This window comes from Nicotiana tabacum, chromosome 22, assembly GCF_000715075.1.
Source record: "Nicotiana tabacum cultivar K326 chromosome 22, ASM71507v2, whole genome shotgun sequence".
Lineage (NCBI taxonomy): Eukaryota > Viridiplantae > Streptophyta > Magnoliopsida > Solanales > Solanaceae > Nicotiana > Nicotiana tabacum.
In genome coordinates, this window is record NC_134101.1 from 176,235,205 (window position 1) to 176,260,242 (window position 25,038).

The 25,038-nt window shown below is 37.6% G+C and overlaps 2 protein-coding genes across 2 annotated transcripts; one reads left to right on the forward strand and one right to left on the reverse strand.

The window, feature by feature from the left end:
* The first annotated feature begins 3,377 nt into the window (after positions 1 to 3,377).
* Positions 3,378 to 8,895, forward strand: LOC107829331 (uncharacterized protein At4g13200, chloroplastic). Its single transcript, XM_016656806.2, has 3 exons — positions 3,378 to 3,734; positions 5,959 to 6,113; positions 8,493 to 8,895. The coding sequence occupies exons 1-3, from the start codon at positions 3,533 to 3,535 to the stop codon at positions 8,715 to 8,717; spliced, it is 582 nt and encodes a 193-aa protein (XP_016512292.1). The 5' UTR covers positions 3,378 to 3,532; the 3' UTR covers positions 8,718 to 8,895.
* A 301-nt stretch (positions 8,896 to 9,196) lies between these two features.
* On the reverse strand, positions 9,197 to 14,116 carry LOC107829330 (guanine nucleotide-binding protein-like NSN1). Its single transcript, XM_016656805.2, has 9 exons — positions 13,977 to 14,116; positions 13,630 to 13,874; positions 12,707 to 12,842; positions 12,412 to 12,585; positions 11,773 to 11,996; positions 10,753 to 11,020; positions 10,446 to 10,625; positions 10,110 to 10,321; positions 9,197 to 9,716 (listed from the first exon to the last, which is right to left on the reverse strand). Exons 1-9 carry the CDS (start codon positions 13,993 to 13,995, stop codon positions 9,339 to 9,341), a joined length of 1,836 nt encoding a protein of 611 aa, XP_016512291.1. The 5' UTR covers positions 13,996 to 14,116; the 3' UTR covers positions 9,197 to 9,338.
* Positions 14,117 to 25,038: the final 10,922 nt, after the last annotated feature.

Genomic DNA, 25,038 nt, shown 5'->3' on the forward strand with positions numbered 1-25,038 from the left:
TCAATTTTGTTAGATGCGAATAAGAACCTTGTGTGTACAAAAAGGTTAGTGGGAGCACAATTATATTCTTAGTGTTGTATGTTGATGATATATTGCTCATAGAGAATGACATACTAGCATTGCAAAGTACCAATATTTGGCTATCTGAACAGTTCTCCATGAAAGACTTGGGAGAAGCAGCTTATATATTAGGAATAAAGATCTATAGAGATGGATCTAGGAAGTTGCTTGGACTTTCCCAGTCTTTGTACATTGATACCATCTTAAAGAGGTATAACATGGATAATTCCAAAATAGACTATCTACCGATAGGCACTGGAATTACTCTCAGTAGGGAGGATTGTCCTAAAACACCTGAAGAGAGAACGCATGAGTAGGATCTCATACGCTAGTGCAGTGGGAGCTATCATGCATACCATGACATGTACACGTCCTGATGTGGCTTATGCACTTGGAGTGACTAGCCGATATCAGGAAAATCCTGGTAAGGAACATTGGAAGGTAGTGAAGACCATTCTTAAGTACTTAAGAAGGACTAAAGACCAATTCCTCATCTATGGAGATTTTGAGTTGAAACTTGAAGGTTATACTGATGCAAGTTTCTCTTCAGATAGGGATGATAGCAAATTTATTTCTGGTTATGTATTCACCTTAAATGGTGGTGCGGTGAGTTGGAAAAGTTCCAAACAAGCTACAGTAGTTGATTCAGTGACTGAAGCAGAATATATAGCAGCTAGTGAAGCTGCTAAGGAAGCTGTATGGATGAAAAAGTTCTTAACTGAACTTGGTGTGGTTCCTTCAATAGAAGGTGCGGTTCCCCTGTTGTGTGACAATACTGGAGTCATTCCTCAAGCAAAAGAACCAAGATCACACCAAAAATCCAAACACGTTCTGCGAAGGTATCACTTGATAAGAGAGATCATTGAACGTGTAGACGTCGAGATTCAAAGATTGATGGAAAGGAAAATGTTGCAGACCCATTAACTAATGCTCTTGGCGCAAAGGAGTTTGACAAGCACAAGTGGAAATTGGGAATGAAGTACAAGAGCGATTGGCTCTAGTGCAAGTGGGAGATTGTTAGGGATATAGTAGATATGCCCTAGATCCAATATCATATTTGATGATTTGAACATATTGTGAACGTTATTTGATATAAAATAAATATGGCATTTGATATTATTTTATCATTGTTATTAATTGCTTGATTAATTTGATAAGGTCCTTGATTAAATTTTGAGACTTGACATTGTGATGGAGATCATGATAATGAGAGTAAAGTTTCTTATAATTTAATCTAAATTTGTTCTTGATCGTAGGATTATTAATTTGGATATTAGTAATCCGGTTAGATCAATATTTATGTGATCGTCTTTATGGGATAAAGATTAGTTGATCTCATTAACTAAATCACATAGATAGATGATGCATATAGAGATATGATCATTGAACCGACTCATTGGATAATTCCTAATGGTTAGAATTACCATAAACTGTCAATAGGATATTCTCTTGAAGAATGTGATGTAAGAGTTTCCTTTGACCTGAGATCGTCATAGTAATTGATAAGTTATTTATTGTGCTTTGATACCAGACACCTATGGCCCTAGGGAGATAGTTGAAAGGATATTGGGTACAATTAAATGCTTGTAGAATAGTGATTGATTAGATGGAATCTGTCAACTCTTGGTAATGAGTTTAAGCTCCATGTTGTCATGAATTATAAACGACCAAATTAAGACCTTGGCCAGGACAATTGAATGAAAGAAGAAATGAGTTTCTTAGGTCATTCAATGGTCGATTATATTTGACATGTACGCATAGTTGGTCGCCTATTAGGATTTGACAGTTGAACCATATCCTAGGGTGATCAAGAGCTATAAGGACAGAAGGAATTACTACATTATTCTTCTACTGGTTCTTGAGAGTAAATTGTATACTTCATGCTATTCGGTCGTTGAGAAGTGTTGCTAGACGCCACCCTTGATTAGTATATTGATGTAATCAATTCACTACCGGCTTAGTATTGAACCTATGGAGTCGCACACTAACGAGTGTTCTGATCTTTGCTAAAGGATTAATTACTTTAGTATTTCATAATTAAATTAAAGAATTTAATTAGTCAAATAAATAAATTATCAGTCCAAATAAAATATTATTATATTCTTTTCTAGCATAGATGATATAATTAATATTGTGAACAAATTGAAGTTTTCTATTTGGAATAGAAAATTAAATTATATCTTTTGGTTTGAAATATGTATATGTGATATATATATTTGGTGCTTATAATTAATATTTATTTATATAAAGATATATATAAATATTATCAAAGATTCGTTCGTTAAGATCCAAATTGGATTGTCATAGAAGTCCTTACCGGACTCGTCTGCCGCCTCATCCTATTGAGAATAGGATTTATGTTTTCAAGTAAACAACTTATGAAAAGGTCCACTTAAGAATTGGTCTTGTAAATCACTGCCTTTGGTTTTCCCTAACCAAATAGGGAAAGAGTTGGTGATTTATTATATATATATACACATAAAAAATAATAATGTGGATCTGAGACAATTCTCTTGAAAGAGCCGCAAACGAGAGCCGCAAACGAAGGGTAATATTTTTCTAGTTATTAGCTGAAGGTTTTGAGAAAATTTCAGCATAGTAATTTTTATTCAATTTGTTCTCGGGTTTCATTGATCAAAGGGTTGATAGTAAGGGTCGGTCTCGGTGTGGATACACATAGAGTCTTCGCACTATCGAAATTTTTTTGAAACACGACTCTCTTCACCAGGTACGTCTCAGATCTGATCTTTGACATGTAAATAAATCTTAAACATGAAAAGATCTTCCTAGGATTATTATTGTCTTTCGCTGCGTGTTACGAACACCTATACCCAATCCTTCAGTGGTATCAGAGTGAAAGACCTTCACGTACTATAAGCATTGATGATTTATTCTGGTCTTCATTTTAGTTCTATATATGGGATTTTTTCAAATTCCTGTCCAGAAAGGTAAAAATAGAAAAAATGACTTAACCTCATACTTTGAAGTTTGAAATTCTAAAATGGTGTAATTCATATCGAACTTTATACAATATTTTAACTTTAAACGTACTCCATAAATCCAAAATTAAAATTTATAAGTAGTATATATTTAGAAGCTATCTAAAAGTACTGTAAATCACAGACATTCTATAATTAATTTACATAAATAGACCTACATGAAAAGTACTTTTTAGCTCAAATGTTATTAAAACGTCTGAAAAAACTGTGATAAAACAAATTTTGTTCGAATCTTTCCAAATAATACTAGCATCTTAAAAAGACAAAGAAAAGAATGCTTTCTATATATTTCCTCAATATCTAAATTTTAATTGAGAAAAATAAGTTAATTTCACCTAATCTTTCTTCCCAATAAATTCCATCTTCCAGGAAAAAGAAAAAGAGAATTTTGGAAGTTATAGAAATAAAACAGTAGAGCACCAGAAAGTAGGAGAATCAATCCGGAAGTGAAAGCTTCCAAGAAAAGAGGAAATATGAGTGGATTAGTTACAGCATCCTCATCTTCCTCACTACTTTATTCTCCTCCTACTCAATCTAAACCTCCTCGGCTCCTACGTTGGAATTCCTCTGCTCTTCTTTTTCCAACTACCCATCCTTTCTCTAAGCTCACCACCTCGGCAAAAGCACACTCTTTCACTTGTAATTGCAGCTCAACTCCTGGTGGCCCTGCTCCTGGTATGTCCAATCCCTTTTCCCGATCTATCTTGGCCGTGGGTATAGTTCTTATATTCATACTAAGTTACTGTCACCCACTAAGTGTTTGTGGTATTGCCCACTTACTGATTTATACAATTGTTGATTTGGTATTAGTGACGTACTGACTTGAAATCTTGGTTCCGTCTTTTGTTTCTGTGATATCCATGATAACAATTTTATGGTTTCCCCTTTTGCAAACTGTCTATTAATTGGTCAGTCGGGGGTTAGAATTACAAGGAGTAAGTAGGAATCACTATTGATCCTGGAGAGTAAGAAGAAGAGGAAAAAGAATAAAAGAAGGATTTAAGGTATATAAATGTAAAGATTCTTTACACTCTCGGTGTAGTTTTGACAGATTACTTACCATTTTTATCAGGTTAGGAGTTTGATGCTTATGAAGTATGATAATGATTTAGTTATATAAAGATATTTTACGGTGCAAGTTCATAAAACTTAACTTGTGTGTCCATACTCCATATTCGTCAGGTGACTCATGGTTTCTGCTTTTGGAAACTGTCTTGGCTAACATGAATTGTTTCATGATGATCGTTTGTTGTCATATCTTCTCTGCTATTTCAGTATAACTTTTTTATTTTCAGCGGGAAAATCACCTGTTACTCGAATTTGGCCATATCCTTCGTCCTCAGAAGTAGCTTGGTGTTGTGTTGTACTACTTGTTTGCTGGAAAATATTGTTTAGCAAAGGATGATTGGAGGAATTAAAGGATTTCCTGCCTAGTCATAAGATATATTTTAGCTAAGTCAAAGCCTTTGGTCTGTATCATTACCATGCCCTATCTTTTGTTAACTAGTTCCTATTGCACCAAGGGCCTGTATGCAGCCCGTTCTTATTTGCCTTGGCGATGGATGTACTAACACACCATATTCAAGGGGAGGTGCCACGGTGTATGTTGTTCGTTGATGATATAGTTCTGATTGATGAGACGCGAGGCGGCGTTAATGAGAAGCTAGAGGTTTGGAGACAGACCCTAGAGTCTAAAGGTTTCAAGTTGAGTAGGACTAAGACAGAATATCTGGAGTGTAAGTTCAGTGATGCATCAGGGGATGCGTACATGGACGTGAGGCTTGACTCACAAATCATCCCCAAGAGAGGAAGTTTCTAGTACCTTGGGTCAATTATCCAGGGGGTGGGGAGATTGACGAGGATGTCAAGCACCGTATAGGAGTGGGGTGGATGAAATAAAGGTTAGCATCTGTAGTTCTGTGTAACAAGAAAGTGCCACCGAAACCTAAAGGCAAGTTCTATAGAGCGGTGGTTAGACCAGCCATGGGGCGGAATGTTGGGTAGCCAAGAATTCTTATACCCAGAAGATGAAAGTGGCAGAAATAAGGATATTGAGATGGATGTGCGGACACACTAGGCTGGATAAGATTAGGAATGAAGATATTAGGGAGAAGGTGGGCGTGGCTCCCATGGACGACAAGAGCGGGAAGCGAGGCTTAGATGGTTCGGGCACGTGCGGATGAGAAGTATAGATGCCCCGGTTAGGAGGTGTGAGCGGTTGACATTGGCAGGTATGAGGAGAGGTAATTAGGAGGGAGTCGAGCATTTTTCTACGTTGTTTCCGAGGGCGGGACTAGGCTGTTAATGTTTCGCCTTGGGTTGTTAGTGGTTTGTGTAGCTTCCACACTATTTTCTATGGCATTAGTACTGGTTATTGTTATTGTTTTTACATTTAGTTTCTATTTCTTACGATGCTGATATTATTTTATTTTTCTGGCTTCTGTGTTGCTGTCACTGATCTAGTGTCTATTGTCTATTGTTTACTTTCCTCTTCTTGAGCCGAGGGTCTTTCAGAAACAGCCTCTCCATCCCTCCGGGGTAGGGGTAAGGTCTGTGTACACTCTACCCTCCCCAGACCTCACTTGTGGAATTTTTACTGGGTGGTTGTTGTTGTTGTTGTTGATTTGTAGGTGTTTAAAAGAAACTTGGTTTGTAGCGTGAGATTGTGAATACACCTTTCTTCAGTTCTTCCCATTCTTTTTGGTGTGTCTTAAGACTCTTAACTTTCTTTTTCCACTTGCTTTTGTCTTGGGTGGGTGGGGAGGGAGGAGTCTATGGGGTTTGCTTTTGGATTTCAACAGTAATTTTTAACTAATTTTGTTGTTTCATCACAGTCTCCTCTAGATTCCTGCATATCTTTCACTCTTGAACCATTTGGCTAAAAACATCTCTTTTGCAGGTGAAAATGAGAGTAAGAATATCCTTGATGCATTCTTCTTAGGAAAAGCTCTGGCGGAAGCAGTTACTGAGCGCATAGAGTCTATAGTTGGGGAGTTCTTAAGTACAGTTGGCAGATTGCAAGCAGAGCAACAAAAGCAAGTTCAAGACTTTCAGGTACTAAGTAGTTCAAGTAGGAAAACTAGAAGCTATAAGCTAACATGAATGTTATGAGATATTGGTTTTAGTTTACTTTCGGAGGCCTTGTTCAATGACATTTAATAGTGGCATAATGGCTTAACCAACACTGCCTAGGAAACGTGTTAAAGATTAGATAAAGCTGAAATTTAGCATAACCTGAAAAGACAGCCCAATGTTTCCTTTTGGTCTATTCATAATTAGGTTTTTCAAGATATAGTCACTAAAATTGTGTGTCATAATGACTTCCTTCCAATTCTTTAGAAAAGCTCTAGCTTTTCCGTAATTCAAACAACCAGAGGACTTGATAGGAGAGGGTTCAATGCAAAATTTGTTCCTGCTTGTTATTCGAGCAGATCTTGCTGCAGAAGCATCGTACTTTTCTTGGTCTCCCCTGTTAACTATGGGACTGCTGCAGCTTATGGGCAACGTATACGATTTGATGCTTCACTTTCATCTCTATGCTGTTGAACAACTCCGAACATGTATTCTCCTTTCGTTTTCTCCACTAGAACTCATTTTTTATTTGGCAGAATAGCCTAATAGACACTCGTACTTGTATTGTTTTGACATCTCCGATCCTTACACTTTACGGATTTTCATCCAGACACCTCAACTTCTTCAAAACCAATTTTTATAATCCCTCTGGCCATTGACCGAGCTTAATTATGTGGCATTTAAAGAGAGTGATACTAGTGATTTTGATTAAAAACAGAGAAAAGTAAAGTTAATAAGTTAATCGACCCCCCCCCCCCAAAAAACCAATTTTCTTCTCTTTCTCAGTTTCTCCCACCTTTCTTCTTGGCCCCAATCCCTCTTTCCCCCTCCCTCTTTTCCCCTCCACACCACTATAAACAATGGATGAGCCTTCAAAATCACAAAATCAGGCAGAAATATCCTATTTTTTAACAAAAGAATCTTTTACGTTTCTTGTTTCTTTTTCTGTTTAATCAAAACCCAATTGATTTCTCCCAACTTAACTTATAAAAAGCACTTTTTTTATATTAACTCAAAACCAATTAATCAGTTCTTTATTAGAAAAAATGGCGGAGGCAACAAAATTTCAATTAATCGGTTCTTCAGGTAATTTTGGGATAATGGGTTCCGTTTGGGGTTCTTTTTTTTTTTTTTAAAGGAAATAATGACAAGATGGGTATTTAATGGTGCTTTTGGGTGGTGGTTTTTAGAGGAAGGTGGTGATCCGGTTGTTTGGTTACACTGAAGAAAATTTTGTGGCGGTTGAATTTCTCTTTTTTCTTTTTTGTGTGGGTACTAGTAATTGTAGAACAGTCGTGAGAAGTCAATGTGTGAGGATGGTCTTACGGATGAAAAAGGATTCTGTCGGGTGAGATTTTGAAAGGACGATCTTGGTTGGTGGTTAGGGAATAGTTCACGATGGTCAGATAAAGAAAGAAGTTGTAATGGTGGCTATGAGGTGGTTTATTGAGGCATTTGGGATTTGTCTTCAAAAAAAAATTAAAAATATTTTCTGAGAAAATAAATAATGACGTGGAATAATCGATAAAGTGTAAAATGACGGGAAATAGTAGGTTTGGGTGGTCAATCCTATTTTTCAATAGTTTATTTTCCTATGTGGCACTAGTAATGACATGGAGTCCTACGTGTAGGAGATTGCATTACACGTACCCTCAGCCTCTAGTCATAAGCATTTATTATACAAGGTTTGAACGAGTGTAAGTGTTCACTTGGTAAAATTGTAAGTACGGGGACCGGGATGACAAACTAGAACAAGAAGTGCCGTTTAGGCTATTGTGCCTTTTTTATTTACTTAATTATGTTTTCACCACGCTTCATGTGCGGCCTTGATTATTCATGAGACAAGTATGTGAAAATTCTTTTCTAATAATGGTGATGGTGAGACTCGAACCCAGGAGTTCTGCTTGCTCTCACACCATGTTGAAATGTGTGATCGTCTCATCTAAAATCTTAAGTTGTTAGAGAGTGCACACTTCTTTTATTTAGTTAATTATGTCTTCAACTAATATAATTAAACCTCAATCAACTAAAGTGCTAGATGAATGTAAAAAATTTCGTGAACGCTTTTATGTATCTTTACCGGAAGAAGCTTTGCTAGAACCACTTGAGCTTGTATGCAATTGAGCTCCCCTGAGATTATGAATTGCGGAAGCAGTTTCTTGTCTCTTGAGAAGCCATGACTCCCTTATACAGTACAGGAAAATGTTGAACTATGTAATCCACAGGCTAAGCATCATGACTATGAAAATTCTTGTTCATAGTTCCTGGTTGTCTAGAGTTGTCCATCCAGAACAAATAGTGGATGAAGTTTATCCACAACTTTAGTAGAAATGTCTAACCTTAAAGGTTTGTGCAAAACAGGAGGAGGTTCTTGAAAGAGCAAAACAAGCCAAAGAGAAAGCAGCACGTGAAACTATGGATACACAGGGACTTATTCCCAACTCGTTTGCGGCAGATACATCGACAGCTGGTACTGGTGTTACTTCGGCAACTAGTCCACAAACAAGCATAAATTCCCAACCTGCTAAGATTGATTCAGAAGGTGGAAGCAAGGACTCTAAGCTAGGGCTGTCAAACGGAGACTGATGTTTCTGTTATTCGTTTATGTTTATCATCGTGATGTAATCTTGTTATAGCTACACCCTAGTTTAGATTATATATTCAATGAAACAATATGATACTTGTAGAAGAGCAAAGAAAATTTTCTTGAGAGACTGTTATTTCACCATTAATATTATACCTTTTCTCATCGGATTTTTAACAAGGCTTCATTGCTTACATTGTTAGTGTCAGTTGTGTAACCTGAAGTCACTAGACCTGATTTACTGCTATAGAAATTTGTATTATAGATAAAAGCTATCATCAAATCAAGACGTTCTTTAACCTACAGATGAAAGAAACTAATGCTGTGATTTCTAAATTGGTCTTACGTATTATTTTCAGATCTAAAGTAAAATTGAATTCCACAGCCCTCGAATAACCTTAGCTACATAATTCCTTTTCCTTCTCGTTATCTTTTCTGGTCACAAGTGATAAAGTTGCTTAGGAACAAGAACAAAATGTAATTAACAAAAATGCCTCTCCCGTGATATATAATTGCCTCAATTTAGCAACTTAAATGAAGATGGTCTCTGGTATCAAAATTTTTACAGGACAAACTAATTTAAAAACCACAAAAATAGATTTTTAAGATGGTCCTATAAGGGTTCATTCATTATCCAAGTCAACCCCGGATGGTAGCTCAAATCTGTTATTCTTACTTCCATCAGTTGTTTCAGTGTCCTCGGCATCATCCATGGCAGAATCCTTCTTGACATAATCTACCTTAAAGTCATAATCATCATCCATCATATCACTGGCAGTTGAGGGCTTGTCTTTCTTCCTCCTTTTCTTCTCAGCTTTTCTCTGTTTAGTGTTCAACATGCCTTCCTCAGCGTATAACTTCTCATTTTGTCTACTACTGGCACTTTTGCCCCTCGTCTGGACTGCATCACCTTCTCCTGAATCCATTGGCTCATCTCCGTTCTCACTAACAGGGTTGTCTATAGAATTATCATTTTCAGCCAATGGCTGCTGCAAATGGTCCTGAAATGCAAATAGGCAACATTAGTCAGATTCTTCTTTTCTTTTGAAAATATAAAGTTGACTATAGATGTGACAAATCATAAATGGAGAATGCAGGGTGAAAATGGCATTGATAACTTTATATGATAATTTGAACACGGACCCAAAGCTGCTCTTCTGAAATTTTGAAAGAAAAACACTCAAAGATAAACTGTAATCATAGTTCTTAGGAAAAAATTCAAACACAAAAAGACTTATTAGTTCATGCAGCCTTCAGATCACAAAATTAGGAGCATTTCATCTTAAATTGATAATATTTGAAGTTCAGAAATGGTCAAGGGAACAGCAATTACAGCATACACAGGAATGAAATACAAATAGTATTTGCAGAAGCATATAGGGGAAATAACTTACCTCTAGCATGTTCTCATCAAAGTTAACGGGGTGATTTGATGGAACTTCAACTGGGTTGAAATCATTGACAGATTTCAGGCTTCCAATAATTGAGGATTCACTTCCATAAACTTCATCGATATTGAATTCTTTTCCAAGTTCTGAAACTATCGTGGCCTCAGAATGCTCCCCCTCATTCCTGGTTGGGGGCAAGGTGTAGTATGGAATTTTCCCTGGAATGTGTCGATGGGACATCAGATTCTAATAATGCGGTGCTTTCATCTATGAGCGTGAAATGCGCTCATATATTGGAAGTTCAAATTGTTTCAAAGGAAACTTGACAGTATTCATACATACCCTCATTCCAGTCGTGCAGAACGATCCTTGCTGCAGCATCAACATCAACAATTCCTCCCTTTTTAAGCCTACCCCTAACTGTAGCAACTTTCTGAAGGAAGTCATCCACTGAATCAAAGGTAGGAACCTTGTATATTGTAACCAACATTCTTTCTGGACAAAGTTTGAGAATCTCCTTTACTGTAAACCCATAGTACTAACAGTCAGATACATCAATACCATTTTATTAAATCGTTTCAGATACGTAAATACTATTGAAAGAGTAGAATCAGAAGCACAAAAAAAATGTGAAAGAAAATCCAATTACCAGGACCAACCGGGTCGTCTAACTTCTCTATCCTCTTGCAGTTTCGAAGAGCAATAGATGCATCATCCTCAGATGCAGACCTAAGCATCACAACCCCAGGGCAGTCCAGCAACTTAACATTCTTATCTAACTGGACTTCTTGCAAGGATCTTGTTAATCCTGGAGTAGCACCTACGTTGACTACATGAGATCTCTTCAAGCTGTTAATCAGGCTACTTTTACCAACATTTGGTAGACCAATGACTCCTACAGTGATTGATTTCTTGATCTGCAAGGGATTACCATTAGTGGGAAACCAACACAATAACTCAAGCAAACTGCAAAATTAAATAGCATGAAACTAGGCAACTGAATAGGCTGGTTAATTTACTCCACACAAACCGAAGGTCTATGAAGTACTTTAAATTTCCTCATCTTACTATATTCCTCCAAAACCTTTCATCTCTTGCATCCAAAAACATAAGTTTACCTTAGATAGGACCCATACCGATAGTGGATAAGTATAATATTTCGTGGTGTACCCATCTAAATGCACTGCACATACGACGAGTTCAAGGTTTTATCAAACGATAAATTCAAGGTTGGAAAGACAATGTAAAGTGCAAGTGACTTTGCCACAGAAGCTCAAACAACTTCTTGATGCTGATAACAAATTTCAATGTCTCCTTGTTCATCTTGATGGTTAGAAGCAAAGTTCTCTTTATAACACATTCAGAGACACCCAACACATGCAAACAACTGATAGACATAAGAGACTTGAAAATGTCCAGAGTGTAAGAGAGGATGGAGAATTAGGTTTGAAAAGTCTTCAAAGAGAATAGAACGGAAGTTAACAGCGAACCAAAAGCATTCATGTAATATCCAAATGAAATTAACCGAATGTGTGAGAAAACAATTTAATGCATTTGTTACTTGCACCTTGTGCAAAAAGTATACAAGTTAAAGTTCCGAGGCATACTCCAGAACTCAACTGCAACACAAACTAGAGAGAAAACGCCATAAAGATGATCCTGGAAGTACCTCATGGCTTCGCGAGTAATTCTTCAGTAATTTTATCAGTGTCTCAGCTCCAAGGCAATCACTGGTCTGCAGAAGATTGCTAGTCTTACTCTTACCAGCCTTTGAGGAAGGCTTCCAGCCCAAGTTTGACTTCTGTTCTTGGGTGCTACACTTGAAAGCAACCGTTGGTAATTCCTCTCTTAGATACTTTAGCCACTTTTCCGCAGCTTCCCGAGGAATGAGATCTGAAGAAAATAGTCAAGAGGTAAAAAATCCCATCCAAATAAGCATGTAAAAGTACCCCTTCGAAGCTTCTCTGTTGGGCATTGTATGAACCATCATTAATCTAAGACTCTGACGCAACATTTACAGAGCCAAAATAACCGACCATAGTGACCTATATCAAAAGGCCAAAGTAGAGACACATACACATATATTATTTTAGATATGGATATCATTTTACATATATATATATATATATATCACCAATATCCACTTCTTTGTGCTTCTAATGATTAAACTCAACCGACAACCCTTTACTTTCTGAATGACGTCGAAAACACATGGTACCACAGTACCTATCTGTGATCAGTATAATACGGTAAACGAAAACTCAAGCAGACACAGGATAATGCTAACAATGATAGAACTAAAAGATACCAATTTTATTGAGGAGTAACACAAGATGTTTATCGGGTCCTGCTCTTATCACCATCTTTTCCATGTCCAGACAGCGGGTACCAAGAGGATCTCGAGCATCAAGCACTTCCAAAATGACATCCGAAGCATCAATCACTTTGACCAACTCCTTGTAGAAAGCCCTTTCAGAGTTATCTGTATCAATCAAGCAAGCATCAAGCTCAAAGAAAGAAAAAAGGAGTAAAACCTTTAATCACACTCCCATGTCCGTAGCCAACCAACTAATAACAAACATATATAGAAAGATTCGGCATACCTCGATGTTTAACAAAAGAAGTTGAGCCATCATTTGGCCTTCCCTCTTCAAAATTATTTTGTTTTGTTGAAGTCATATCTGCCGGTGTGGACTTATCATCATCATCTTCAAGCAGCCCAAGCTTTCTCTTCTTTGCCTGGAAAACAACAATGTCATGAAAGGTAAACATGTGGACAAAATATCACCTGCAAAAAAATGTAGGAAAGCGAAAACCCAATAGCAAGAAAACCTATATAAAAAAGGAGACACGAGTTTTCCCACCGTTGAGATGGGAGTTGGTCTGTCTGCCTGCTTCAAGGCTGAGATATGGAGTAGCAACCTAAACCTTTTAAAAGCCCTTCATAAAGAAGCTTAAGTCATTGACTCCACTCTTTTTAAAATCAGTATGCCACTCCCTGAGCATGCAGAAAAGTAAATCTTACCCGAAAATTAGTGAGATATATTCTTTTCCTCCTTAGTTCCTTCTACCATTCCTTTTATTTACTTTTTTTTTGTGGTGGTGCTGTGGGGTGGGGGGTGGGGGGGCTTCTACTCTATGATCCAAAGAATTCACATAATTCATACCATTAGATTTTTATCTCAATTTTTTTTTTGAAATTTCTAGACAGGTCCAAATTTCCTTATATTTTCTTTGAATCAAGTATAGAATTCTTAAAACCAAGATATTTTTCATATCAGAATCAAGAGCTGCCTGCAAATATCAACTACTCACAGAAGCACAGCACTATTTCCATAAAATTCATTTAACATTTCACCTCAAGCATCGACAATCAATCAAATATTATAACGTAGCACAAAGATTATCTTTTTTCATAAAATTAACCCGATGCAAAGCCTCAAGATGCAATATAAAGTCCAAGTAACATACAATCCGGCCAAGCAAGCAAAACACGAAAACAACTAAACTCAAGAAAAGTGAATACCCTCTCTTTACGGGCAGCTTTCTTCTGCTCCAATTCCTCGAGAGCACGAGCTCGACGAGCCTCGAGAGCCTTAAGTTCCTGTTCCTTAAAAGGCCAGTCATTGGGAATTCCTGGGTCCTTCTCTACCTTAGATTTCTTATTAAGGCCCAGCTTCTTAGCCTCTTTGGACTTCTTCTTATGATGCTCCTTCACTTTCCTTATAATTTTATGCTTCTTCTTCAATGACACCCTCTTGCTCTTACTCTCTGCAAAACATTTACATATTTGTCAATATAATCTGCAAAAAAGTTTTGCGACTAGCTGATAACTGAATAAAAATTTAACGGAATGGAGGTTCAATTACTTACTCTTGCTTTTCTTCACCATTTTTGTTTGGCTGTTTCTGCTCTTTCCGAAGATTTAGAGAGGGCGACTAGGGTTTTGGAGGGGACAGCGGAAATAAAAGGCTGGGTCAATTATACGCGGGCCGGGTCTCACGTTATGTGTCCTTTAAAAAAAGTCGGGGCCGAAAAATAGCCGTAATGAGCAAAAAGTTAAAAAAAAGGGAAAAGGCGTCCCTGAACTATCTGAAAAAGTCTAAATATACCCTTTATTTACCTATTTTACTAAAAATACCCCTCTGTTTACCTTTCTGGCTCATTTATGCCATTCAAACTAACAGAATATTTTATTTTTTATTTTTTAATTACTTTTAATATGGTGACTTCCTATTGGACGAAATTAAACTCACCCCACCCAGACATTTTCCCTCTAATTACTGCCCCGACCCAATATACTCGCCCTATGACCCAAAACCCTTCATATTTTTGTTCTTTGAAATTCTTTTTCCAGCATACTTATTTTCTCCTATTTAATTTTTCTATCTAGCAGACACCTGGACAACATGTATGCCTGGAATTTCAAGGGCAATATTGTCTTTCCATCCAATTTTTTTTTATTGTTGTTGGATTATATCAATCGAGAAATTTTATTCTGTGTGAACTATGACACGTAATATTTGTATGAGGGACTTATTATATGACAAGTGGACTGTGGTCCCCGCAAATCCAAACAATTTCACCCACCAAACCCTTCGGTCCATCACTCCATCTCCTCTATTCTTTACCATTTTTTTATTTTTATTTTATTTCTACACCTTGCACCCATAGACATTAGCCCACAAAACCATCCCTTCGCCCCACCCCGTTCACCGTCCAAATACCACCTGCACCACCTGTATAATACTAATAGCTCTCTATCGTTCCATACACAGTAAAAATACACAAGGATCCTCATTTTCACCACCTCTCTATTTCATCAAAACACCCAAAACTAACTTATTGCTAAGGAACCACCATCATTATGCCTCAACAAAAATTACCCTATAGTCACATCAAGGCGGCACAATTGCAATGGTGGTTGTTTTATATTTTATATTTTTCTTTTTTATAATTTTGGGGTTGCATATTGAGTCATTGGATCATATAATATTGGTATTATTATTTTTGAAGATTAGAAAAAGCCATAAATATGAAGAAAAATAAAGTAAATAATAGTAGAAAAGAAGCAGTTGAAGAGGATGGGAGAGGACGAAAGAGAAAGAAGACAAAAAAGCTAAAAGGTAATCTAAGAGTTCTTTTTCCTTTTTTTCCAAGTTGAGTGGGTGTGAGACTCATCTTCCACATGTTAGCAGGAACTTACTATACTTGGTGAGACATGTAATAAGAGGGAAAGAGGGAGTCGTCGTTAATGGGTGGAGGTGGTTTATGTGCAAACAGTCAAGGAAAGGGAAGAGGATTTAGGCTGGAAGCGAACCAGTGATGCGTGGACCCACAATTCCACTTGTCAACTATAGAAGGAGCCCTCATAAAACTTTTGTTGGTTGTACGAGACTCAAAATAAAATTTCCCATATCGACCAGTTTGCAAACCCTGCCAATCACCGCTCTGTACAAGCTCTTCTTTGGCTTCTCAGCTTTTCACTCTTCTTGTTCTTATCGGACCAGGCAGACAGCTCATTGAGAAACTTGGCACCAAGATGCAACTTCTCTATATCAAAAGGTTAACACCCACTTTATTGCAAATTCAGTATTAGTAATATCGGAAAAGCTCTGTCGTCGATCAATTTCCCACTTTTCACCTTTTCGCTCCTCGCGCTTCCTGATCTTATCTTTGCACTTTTGTGAATTTTCCCATTTCGATCGTTGTTTCTTGTAAGCTTTCTTCTTTCATCCCGTATTTTTCTATTTAGTCTTTGATGGTTTGAAGATTATCTTCAAAAAGTAGTTCTTTTACGTTGGAAGAATTCATTCTTGAAGTAAATTTGATACTTTTCTTTCTTTGGATTGGGAGTTGAGAGAAGATACTACAAACTTCAGGGGAAGAAAAAAATTAAAACTTATCCCATTCAATTTTGAAGAGTAATTTTACTGTCATGCAAAAATAGTCTTTTACCTTGAAAGAAATAATTCTCGATTTGAATTTAAACTTTTCTTTCTCTGGAGTGGGGGAGGGAGAAGGCGCTGCATGTTTTAGGAAAAGAAGAGTAATTAGAAGTACCCTTTTAGTTTTGAACAGTATCTTTGGCTTAGTAAAATACGCTTGTTATGTTCCACACTAATTATTGAAATGAATTTTTCTTTTTAATGGATGTCTTTTTATCAAAAAGAAGAGAAATTTCAATATTAAGCTTGTAATAAGTGTCGCGCCCCCTTTTTCTCGAGCGAAATCGGGTTTATGACATTTGGGAGGACAACTCATTCCCTTTTGGGAATTGGGTTTGAATTTGAAGAGTCGCCACCTAATGATTAGGGTGCATTAGGACACCAAGAGAGTTTGATTTGAGTAACCAGAGATAGGGTAAGAGCTTGAAATTATCCCAAGGGGAAGGTGTTAGGCACCCCTCAGGATCCACTAGTGTGGTTCCTGGCCAGACTATTGTTGTGAACTTAGGTGCAAATAACACGTAAACAAATAAAGCTTCAAATAAGAGGGGATTTTCACATAAGGGTTTACAAACAAATAAAGTTGGAAAGAACTAAAAGAAAGCTGATTTTTCTTTAAAAAAGAGTTTGAAATTCTTTAAAAGAGATAAGAAATAAAGGAAAGGGGGTCCTAGGTTTATTACTAATATGGATCACCCCACACAATGCTTGGTAATCACTCCTCAATAGACATCATATCCATATTTATCATATCCATATCTACCCTTCTCATCCTATTAAGGTATTAAAGCGCGGAATGGTCTCGTTTACTCATTGCATGCTATTACTCGCCCCAATCCTATCAGTCCCGGAGGCATTTAGGACTACTAATCCTAAAGGAAAGGGATATCATCTTATTTGTAGTTTCAAAGGCAAAATTCTAAGGCGACATGCAAGAATATGTATAACAAATTGGGGGAAAGCACATAACAGGCAAAAGGGCTCAAATATACCTCCTTTAGTCAAAGAAGCACGTAATTTAGCATGTCTTGCACGTACTGTTTAGGGTCTGATTAAATACTGAATGTGAAAGAACTTAGAGGTTGAGGCAGAATGATTTATTACATATTTCAGATAAGAAGCCCGAATCAGGCCTGCCTGGTGGTTGTAGTTAACAGAACAGATTCAGTTTATAGTTATTATCTAAGGCTTGCCTAAGTGTTAGGACAAAGGTCCTATAGGGATGATTCAAAAGACAGTAAAACTTGAAATGAATTATTTGAAACCCTATATGTATACTTGTTAAACTGGCTAAGTGAGAGACTCAGATTATTAAAAGAAAGGCAGAATTCAAACAAATTGATTATAAGGTTTGCAACTGACAGTATCTATTATTACTGATTTTATATCTAACATAAAGTGAGGCGAATCAGATTCAATTAGAAACTCCTATAGGCCTGCTTTCTAGGCGTTACTGATTTTAAATCCCTGTAGACGTAGTATAAAAATGCAGAAAACTCGTCTTAAACCTATGAACATGATATCTAGATGCTGAATTCTGTTTAAGACATAATACCTAAGTGCAATTGAATGTTTAAGTCCTGTGAGCATGATATCTAGGTGCAGAAATTTATTTAAGACCTATGAACACGAATTCTATATGAGAAAAATGGATATACAGGATTTAGAAAGACCTATAGGCATATTTTCTATATGCACATGTAGAATTCAGATTGACTTATAGGCATGATTTCTAGATGAGAGTAGCAGACCTATGATCACGATTTCTATATGAAAATAGACATTCAGAATTCTCTATAGACATGCTTCTATATGCATTTGAATGTGCAGAATTCGAAAACCTATAGACGTGGTATCTATGCAGAATTCAACATTCCTATAGACGTGGTATCTATGTGAGAATGCAGAATTCCTATAGACATGTATCTATGTGAGAATGTAGAATTCCTATAGACATGGTATCTACCCTTTTTTGCATACATAATTACCCGCCCTTTTTACTAATCAGCCCCAAGTGTTTATTACAAAATTATTACAGCACAGAATAAAGTAAAAGAATATATTAGAAATTAAAAGTACAACCAAGGAGAGCCTGATTCAGACTTCATGTCTGAAATATGAGGTAAACTAACTCCAAGAGATTCATGATCCAAAGCCTTTCTCTCATTTGAGTGTGTCAGAGTTCCCTAAGAGTCTCAAATGAACTTCGGGCAGTGCTCACACCCAAACGTATTACCAGATTAAGACAAGTGCAGTGTGGAAAGGCCAGTCCTCAAGTGTCCAAGTTCAGAGGGAACTCAAGGTCCCAAAACAAGGCTCACAAGAGAGGGGCAGAACTTAAAGATTAAAAGAGAGTGCAAGTGCAGGAACAAAATTCTAAGAGGGGAAAAGGGGAAAGGAAACATTTACAAACAAGTACACATAGGGGTTCAGGGGAGTGGGGAGAGTGTAAAGAGGCAAGGGCAGGTTGTGGGCATACCCAGCAATGGAGAATGCTAGCACACCCATAAGCCTGTTAGAACACACTATTTAGAGGCTAGGATCCCAAGGGATCAAATTTAATTCATGGACAATAATTTGCATATTTCCATGCCTTAAACCGTAGCTCAAACACATAGGGGGCAGGGGTTTGGGATTCATAATAGAAACAGGCAGAAAGAAATCAGCATACTAATTTAAGTATTGAACTATACAGAAACAGTAAGTAGACATCGATACAAAAGCGTAAATAAACACATTGTTGTGGTGCTAAAGCTTAAATCAGGACATACCAGTTTCAAAAAAAATAAATAGAGAAAAGCAGTAGGTCTTCTAAACAGGCCGCAGTGCAGACAAGAAGAGAGAATACTATTGCGTAAAAGTGTGAGTTCAGAAAGACTATGAATGAGTGATTGCCCTTATGTCAATGAAAGAGTCGTGTATTTATAGTGTGAAAAATATGCAGAAATAAGGTAAGAAAATAGTTAAGGAACTGAATATCAATTAAGAATAAATCACACAAGACTTCCTTTAATTAAGGAACTTACATTCAAACGGGAAAACTATTTAAGGGAAGAAATCAAATAAACATCTTGTGCAAAGCATGCAATTAGGGGTAAATACATATGAAGTTACTTAAGGGCAGAATTTGGAAATACACGGTTACATAAATAAGGTAAGAAAAATCAATTAGTAGCCAGTAAATCAAGGATCAAAGATTTTGTAATCAATGGTCCATGAATGAACCGAGTCAGAAAAGTTAAGGAAAGTCAAGTAACTTAAATCGAGTCATAGGGGAAATAAGCAAATAAGGAAAGAAATCAATCAAACTTATACAGAAGGAAGTCTGAAACTAATCAAGATTTGAAAGCCATTTTAGAGGGGAAGTCCAACACATATAAAGAGCATACAAACATGTTAAGCTGAAAGAAGATATCGTGTCATTGCAAAATCAATAGATAATAGACTATAGGAGCATGGCTGACACATAGGTTAGCAATGTAGAAGAGAAGTAGCATCTAGCAGCATACAAAAATCCAGTGTAAAAGACCTTAGAATAGTTTAGCAAAAGTCAGAATCATATGAAAAACAAGGACTTCAAAACTCAGTTCAGAGACTCGAAATAGGTCTGAAAGAGTTAGGGTTTCTTTTGAGATAAAACCAGTTCAAACAAATCACATAGCCAATGGTTTCCAAACTTGGAAACCCCCCCAAATTCTAGGGTTTCTACCATTAGTCGAGTGCGGAGATGAGAGGGCAAGTAATTAAGTCGAAACAGGCTTAGAGGTCTCATAAAAGAACTGAAACCTTTAACATGTTCCTCCAGCAACAGAAACTCACGAGAAGCATGGTAGAAGAGTAACATGAAAAACACAGTAGAAGCGCTCAAAGAAAACATAGTAGAAGAAACTAATACACAACATAGTAGAAGAAAACTAATCAGAACACAGTAGAGGAAACTTAATAAGAAACACACAAGAACACGGTAAAGAAAAAATACAGTAGAAGAAACACACGAAAGAAAGAGAAAATCGAAGAAACATCTAAATAACTCAGAAAACCCTAGATCGAAAAAAAAGAAATGGTTTTGAAAGCATAGTTTTTTTTTTGAAAAAAAAATCGTTTAAAAACTTTAGGGAAATCATAGATATGGAATAGATCTAAATAGATTAGAAAAACCTCAAAAGCTAGGGTTTTCAGAGGAACCCAAGCGATGAGAAAGGCTTGGATCTAAGCAAGAGGAGTGAGGTCAGGCTCGAAACAGGCATGGCTCGCCGGAGTAGGCCGGAGATGGTCCTGGAACTTGAATTAACAGAGGTCTAGACCCAACTCTTCGTGGTCGAGTCATGAAGCTCTAGTAACCAAACGCGAGGAGCCATAGATGGCTTGGTAGATGGTGAAATCCCCATGGATTCAGGTCAAAAGGTGGCCGGAAAAAGATGAAGGGGACTCATGGGAGAGGAGGTGAAAGGGGGAAGGTTCTAGAGAGAACCAGAGGTAGAGAAATAGAGACGGTGAGGAAATGAGGGGTATTGGGGGTCGTTTAGAATTAAAAATGGTAAGAACGAGTGAGGGCCGTTGATCTTTTAGATCAACGGCCAGGATTTAATAAGGTTTTGGGTCGGGTAAGGGTAATTGGGGCCTGGGTCGGGTTTTAATTGAAATTGGGCTGGAAATTGGGGTCCAATTTGGAGTCATATTTTAGGCTAAAATTGAAACGAATTGGGCTATTATTTAAATAGCGAATTTTTCCCTTTTAAAATTATAAAAAATAGTAAATTAATTTCTGAGAGTAAATTAAAAGTACTAAAATGATTGATAACATTTAATAATGAAAATAAAAAATGCTGGAGTCAATTTTATAATTATAAATACAATTAAATCTTGAAATAGGCTAATATTGCAATTATATGCAATTTTAGCTTAAAAAATACTAAATAAATTTTGTAAAAATATGCAAAAATAATGTTAGCTACATTTTAGTATAAATATGAGAATATGATAAGTGAATTGCCAAAATGGCAATTTTGGGAATAATTATTGGGCTTTTCTTGCTAAAATAAGGCAATAAATTGATTTAAAAAATCTTAAAAAATAAGAGAAATATATTGAAACCTTGGAACATACTTATATATGCATATACATGCTATTTTAAAAGTATTTTGTATATTTAAAATATACAAGAAAAAATTGAGTATCAACAGTTGCCCCACTTTACCCAGGAAGGATGAAAGAGTTGACGGGTAAAGATATGATGGCCAATTTGAACCGAACGAAAGGGTTCGAGGAGACTTTCAAGAATGGACGCAATATTTATATTGGGATGAATGGTTAAGGTCTAATAGGGTACGGGAACTGGAGAGAGATTGCTCTCGCTGAGATAGCCGTTGCTCGCCGGTTTACCTGCAAATAAGCAATGCAAGCATATATTGTGAGTAAATTTAAACATGATGCAAGTTCCCATCGGACCATGAATGTTGTCTTTGGATGATTAGGATGACGTCCTCAGACCATGATTTCCTAGGCCATGAAGCGTATAATAAAGGACTCGCAGGCCATGAAATGATGCTCTCGGGCTATGAGAATGATGCCTCCGAACCATGATGCCTTTGAATAATGATATGCAAAAGATTGAAAAGGGGTCCTTAGGCCATGATATGGTGTTCTCGGGCTATGAAAATGGTGCCTCCGAACAATGACGTCTTCGGATGATTTGGCGATCTTTCAGCCCATGAGATGCAGTAGGTGGCGATGTTTCAGCCGATGAGATGCAATGGGTGGCGATCTTTCAGCCATGCAAATGTAGAGGTGGCAATATTTCAATCATGCAAATGTAGAGGTGGCGATCTTTCAGCCATGCAAATGTAAATAAGGTGGCGATCTTTCAGCCAATGCAAATGTAAGTAAGGTGGCGATCTTTCAGCCATACAAATATAGAGGTAGCGATCTTTCAGCCATGCAAATGTAAGGTGGTGATCTTTCAGCCATGCAAATGTAAATAGGTGGCGATCTTTCGGCCGATGAGATGCAATGGGTGGAGATCTTTCAGCCATGCAAATGTAGAGGTGGCAATCTTTCAGCCATGCAAATGTAGAGGTGGCGATCTTTCAGCCATGCAAATGTAAATAAGGTGGCGATCTTTCAGCCATGCAAATGTAAATAAGGTGGCAATCTTTCAGCCATGCAAATGTAAATAAGGTGGCGATCTTTCAGCCATGCAAATGTAGAATAAGGTGGTGATCTTTCAGCCATGCAAATGTAAATAAGGTGGAAATCTTTCATCCATGCAAATGTAAATAAGGTGGCGATCTTTCAGCCAATACAAATGTAAATAAGGTGGCGATCTTTCGGCCAATGCAAATGTAAATAAGGTGGAGATCTTTCAGCCATGCAGATAGAGGTAGAGCTTAACCTCAGAAGGCAGAATGGTAGCCTTATGCAATGCAGGAAATGCAGATGGAGACAGTGCTTAGTCTCGGAAGGCAGAATGGTAGCCTTATGCAGGAAGTAAAAAGGGCAAATGGCAATAGAGTTTTCATAGCTGATAGCGGATTGCGGTATCGTGATTGCCGGGGACACTGTTGTGTGCGGATAGCAGTTGCGAGCAAGTGCAACGGTTCGGAGAGTTGTATTCCTGAACTTTGTGAATAAGCGTATAGTATATTTGATGATTTTGAAACTCAAGTGCCTGCATCCAAAGAAAAATCATGAGTTTTGTAAAGGGGGAGGTTAGTTCGTATCCCCGCTGGCTCTGCTTGACTCACTTGACTTTGATCTAGTGAGACTGTATGTATCATTGGGGTAGCGTTGCTAAACAAGGTAATTTCAGTAATAAACATACATGATTTTTGTGAAAATACGATATAAGTATATAATTAAGAAACAACTTTTAGATGAATCGACAACTGTGACGTGGTTCAGGACATTGCAACCTCTCTTGCTACAGAATTTTGAGGGTCCTCCTCAAAAATTCTGCCCCAGTTTAATGGGTTGATGTTTCTGACTGTTGTTTGTGATGATTGGCTGAAAATGACTTCGGAATTTTGAGGTCCTCCTCAAAATTCTGCCTTAATTTCCAATTGCGGGGGGAAATGAAAATTTATTGAATTGTGACCAACCCATAGGGCTTCCTAAGTATCCCCTCTTAAACAGGAATCAGGTTGGATGTAGTTCAATTTACATCATATGGGAAAGCATAAAGATTACACATAGTAACGCTTGACTGCATCTAAATTGATCGGTTTGGCCAGACTTCTCAGTCCATTTCTGCGAGTATGAGGGATCCTCCTATTAGAACCCGGTGAACCATGTACGGACCCTGCCAGTTGGGAGAGAATTTACCCCTGGCTTCATCTTGATGTGGAAAGATTTTCTTTAACACTAGTTGCCCTGATGTGAACTGTCTCGGCTTGACTCTTTTGTTGAAGGCTTTGGATATCTTGTTTTGATAAAGCTGACTGTGGCAAACTGCATTCATTCTCTTTCCATCTATAAGAGCTAGATGCTCGTAACGATTCTTCACCCATTCTGCATCGTCTAGCTTTGCTTCAAGTATGATTCTTAATGAGGGAATTTCCACCTCAGTGGGAATGACGGCTTCTGTACCAAAAACTAGCATATAGGGGGTTGCCCCAGTTGATGTGCGGACTGTGGTGCGGTATCCTAATAAAGCAAATGATAGCTTCTCGTGCCACTGCTTATGCTTCTCTATCATTTTCCTTAGTATCTTCTTGATATTCTTATTGGCGACTTCGACGGCTCCGTTTATCTGAGGTCTGTAGGCTGTAGAATTCTTGTGTTTGATCTTGAAGGTCTCATACATGGCTTTCATCAGGTCACTGTTGAGATTGGAACCATTATCAATGATGATTGACTCCGGAATCCCGAACCGACAAACAATGCGGTTGCGGACAAATTCTGCCACGACTTTCTTAGTTACTGCTCTATAAGATGTTACTTTGACCCATTTGGTGAAATAGTCAATTGCTACTAGGATAAACCTGTGTCCGTTGGAAGCGACATGCTCGATTGGTCCAATAACATCCATTCCCTAGGCGGCGAACGGCCATGGCGAGCTTGTTGCATTAAGCTCATTCGGAGGTACCCTTATCATGTCTACATGTATCTGGCAGCGGTGACATTTCTAGACATACTGGATGTAGTCCGTCTCCATAGTCATCCAAAAGTAACCAACTCAGAGTATCTTTTTTGCTAAGACAAAACCGTTCATATGTGGACCGCAAGTCCTAGCATGAATTTCCTCTAGTAGCCTGGATGCTTCCTTTGCGTCAACACACCTTAGTAATCCCAAATCCGGAGTCCTCCTATACAGGATTCCTCTGTTGTGAAAGAAATTATTAGACAGTCTTCAAAGTGTGCGCTTTTGACTAGTGTTCGCAAGTTCTGGGTATTCTCCTTTTGCCAAATATTCCTTGATATCATAAAACCAAGGCTTTCCATCTGCTTCTTCTTTGACATGAGCACAATAAGCTGGCTGATCATAGATCTTTATCGGAATGGGATCAATGAAGTTCTTGTCTAGATGCTGCATCATGGATGATAGGGTGGCCAATGCATCGGCAAACTCATTCCGGACTCTGGGAACATGCTGGAACTCTGTCTTTGTGAACATCTTTCTCAGTTCCTTACATGATGCAGATAAGGGAGTATCTTGGAGTTCTTGGTCGCCCATTCTTCTCGGACCTGATGTATAAGCATCCCCCACTACTAGCAACTCTTAGATGTTCATGTCAATGACCATCTTGAGCCCTAAGATGCAGGCTTCGTACTCAGCCATGTTGTTGGTGCAAGGAAACCTGAGTTTGGCAGACACCGGATAATGCTGGCCGGTTTCTGATATTAGGACTGCTCCTATGCCGACTCCTTTGAAATTTTCTGCTCCATTGAAAAACGTTCTCCCACCATCATAGGATTCTACAATGTCCTCTCCTATGAACAATACCTCTTCGTCATGAAAATATATTTTCAGGGGTTTGTACTCTCCATCC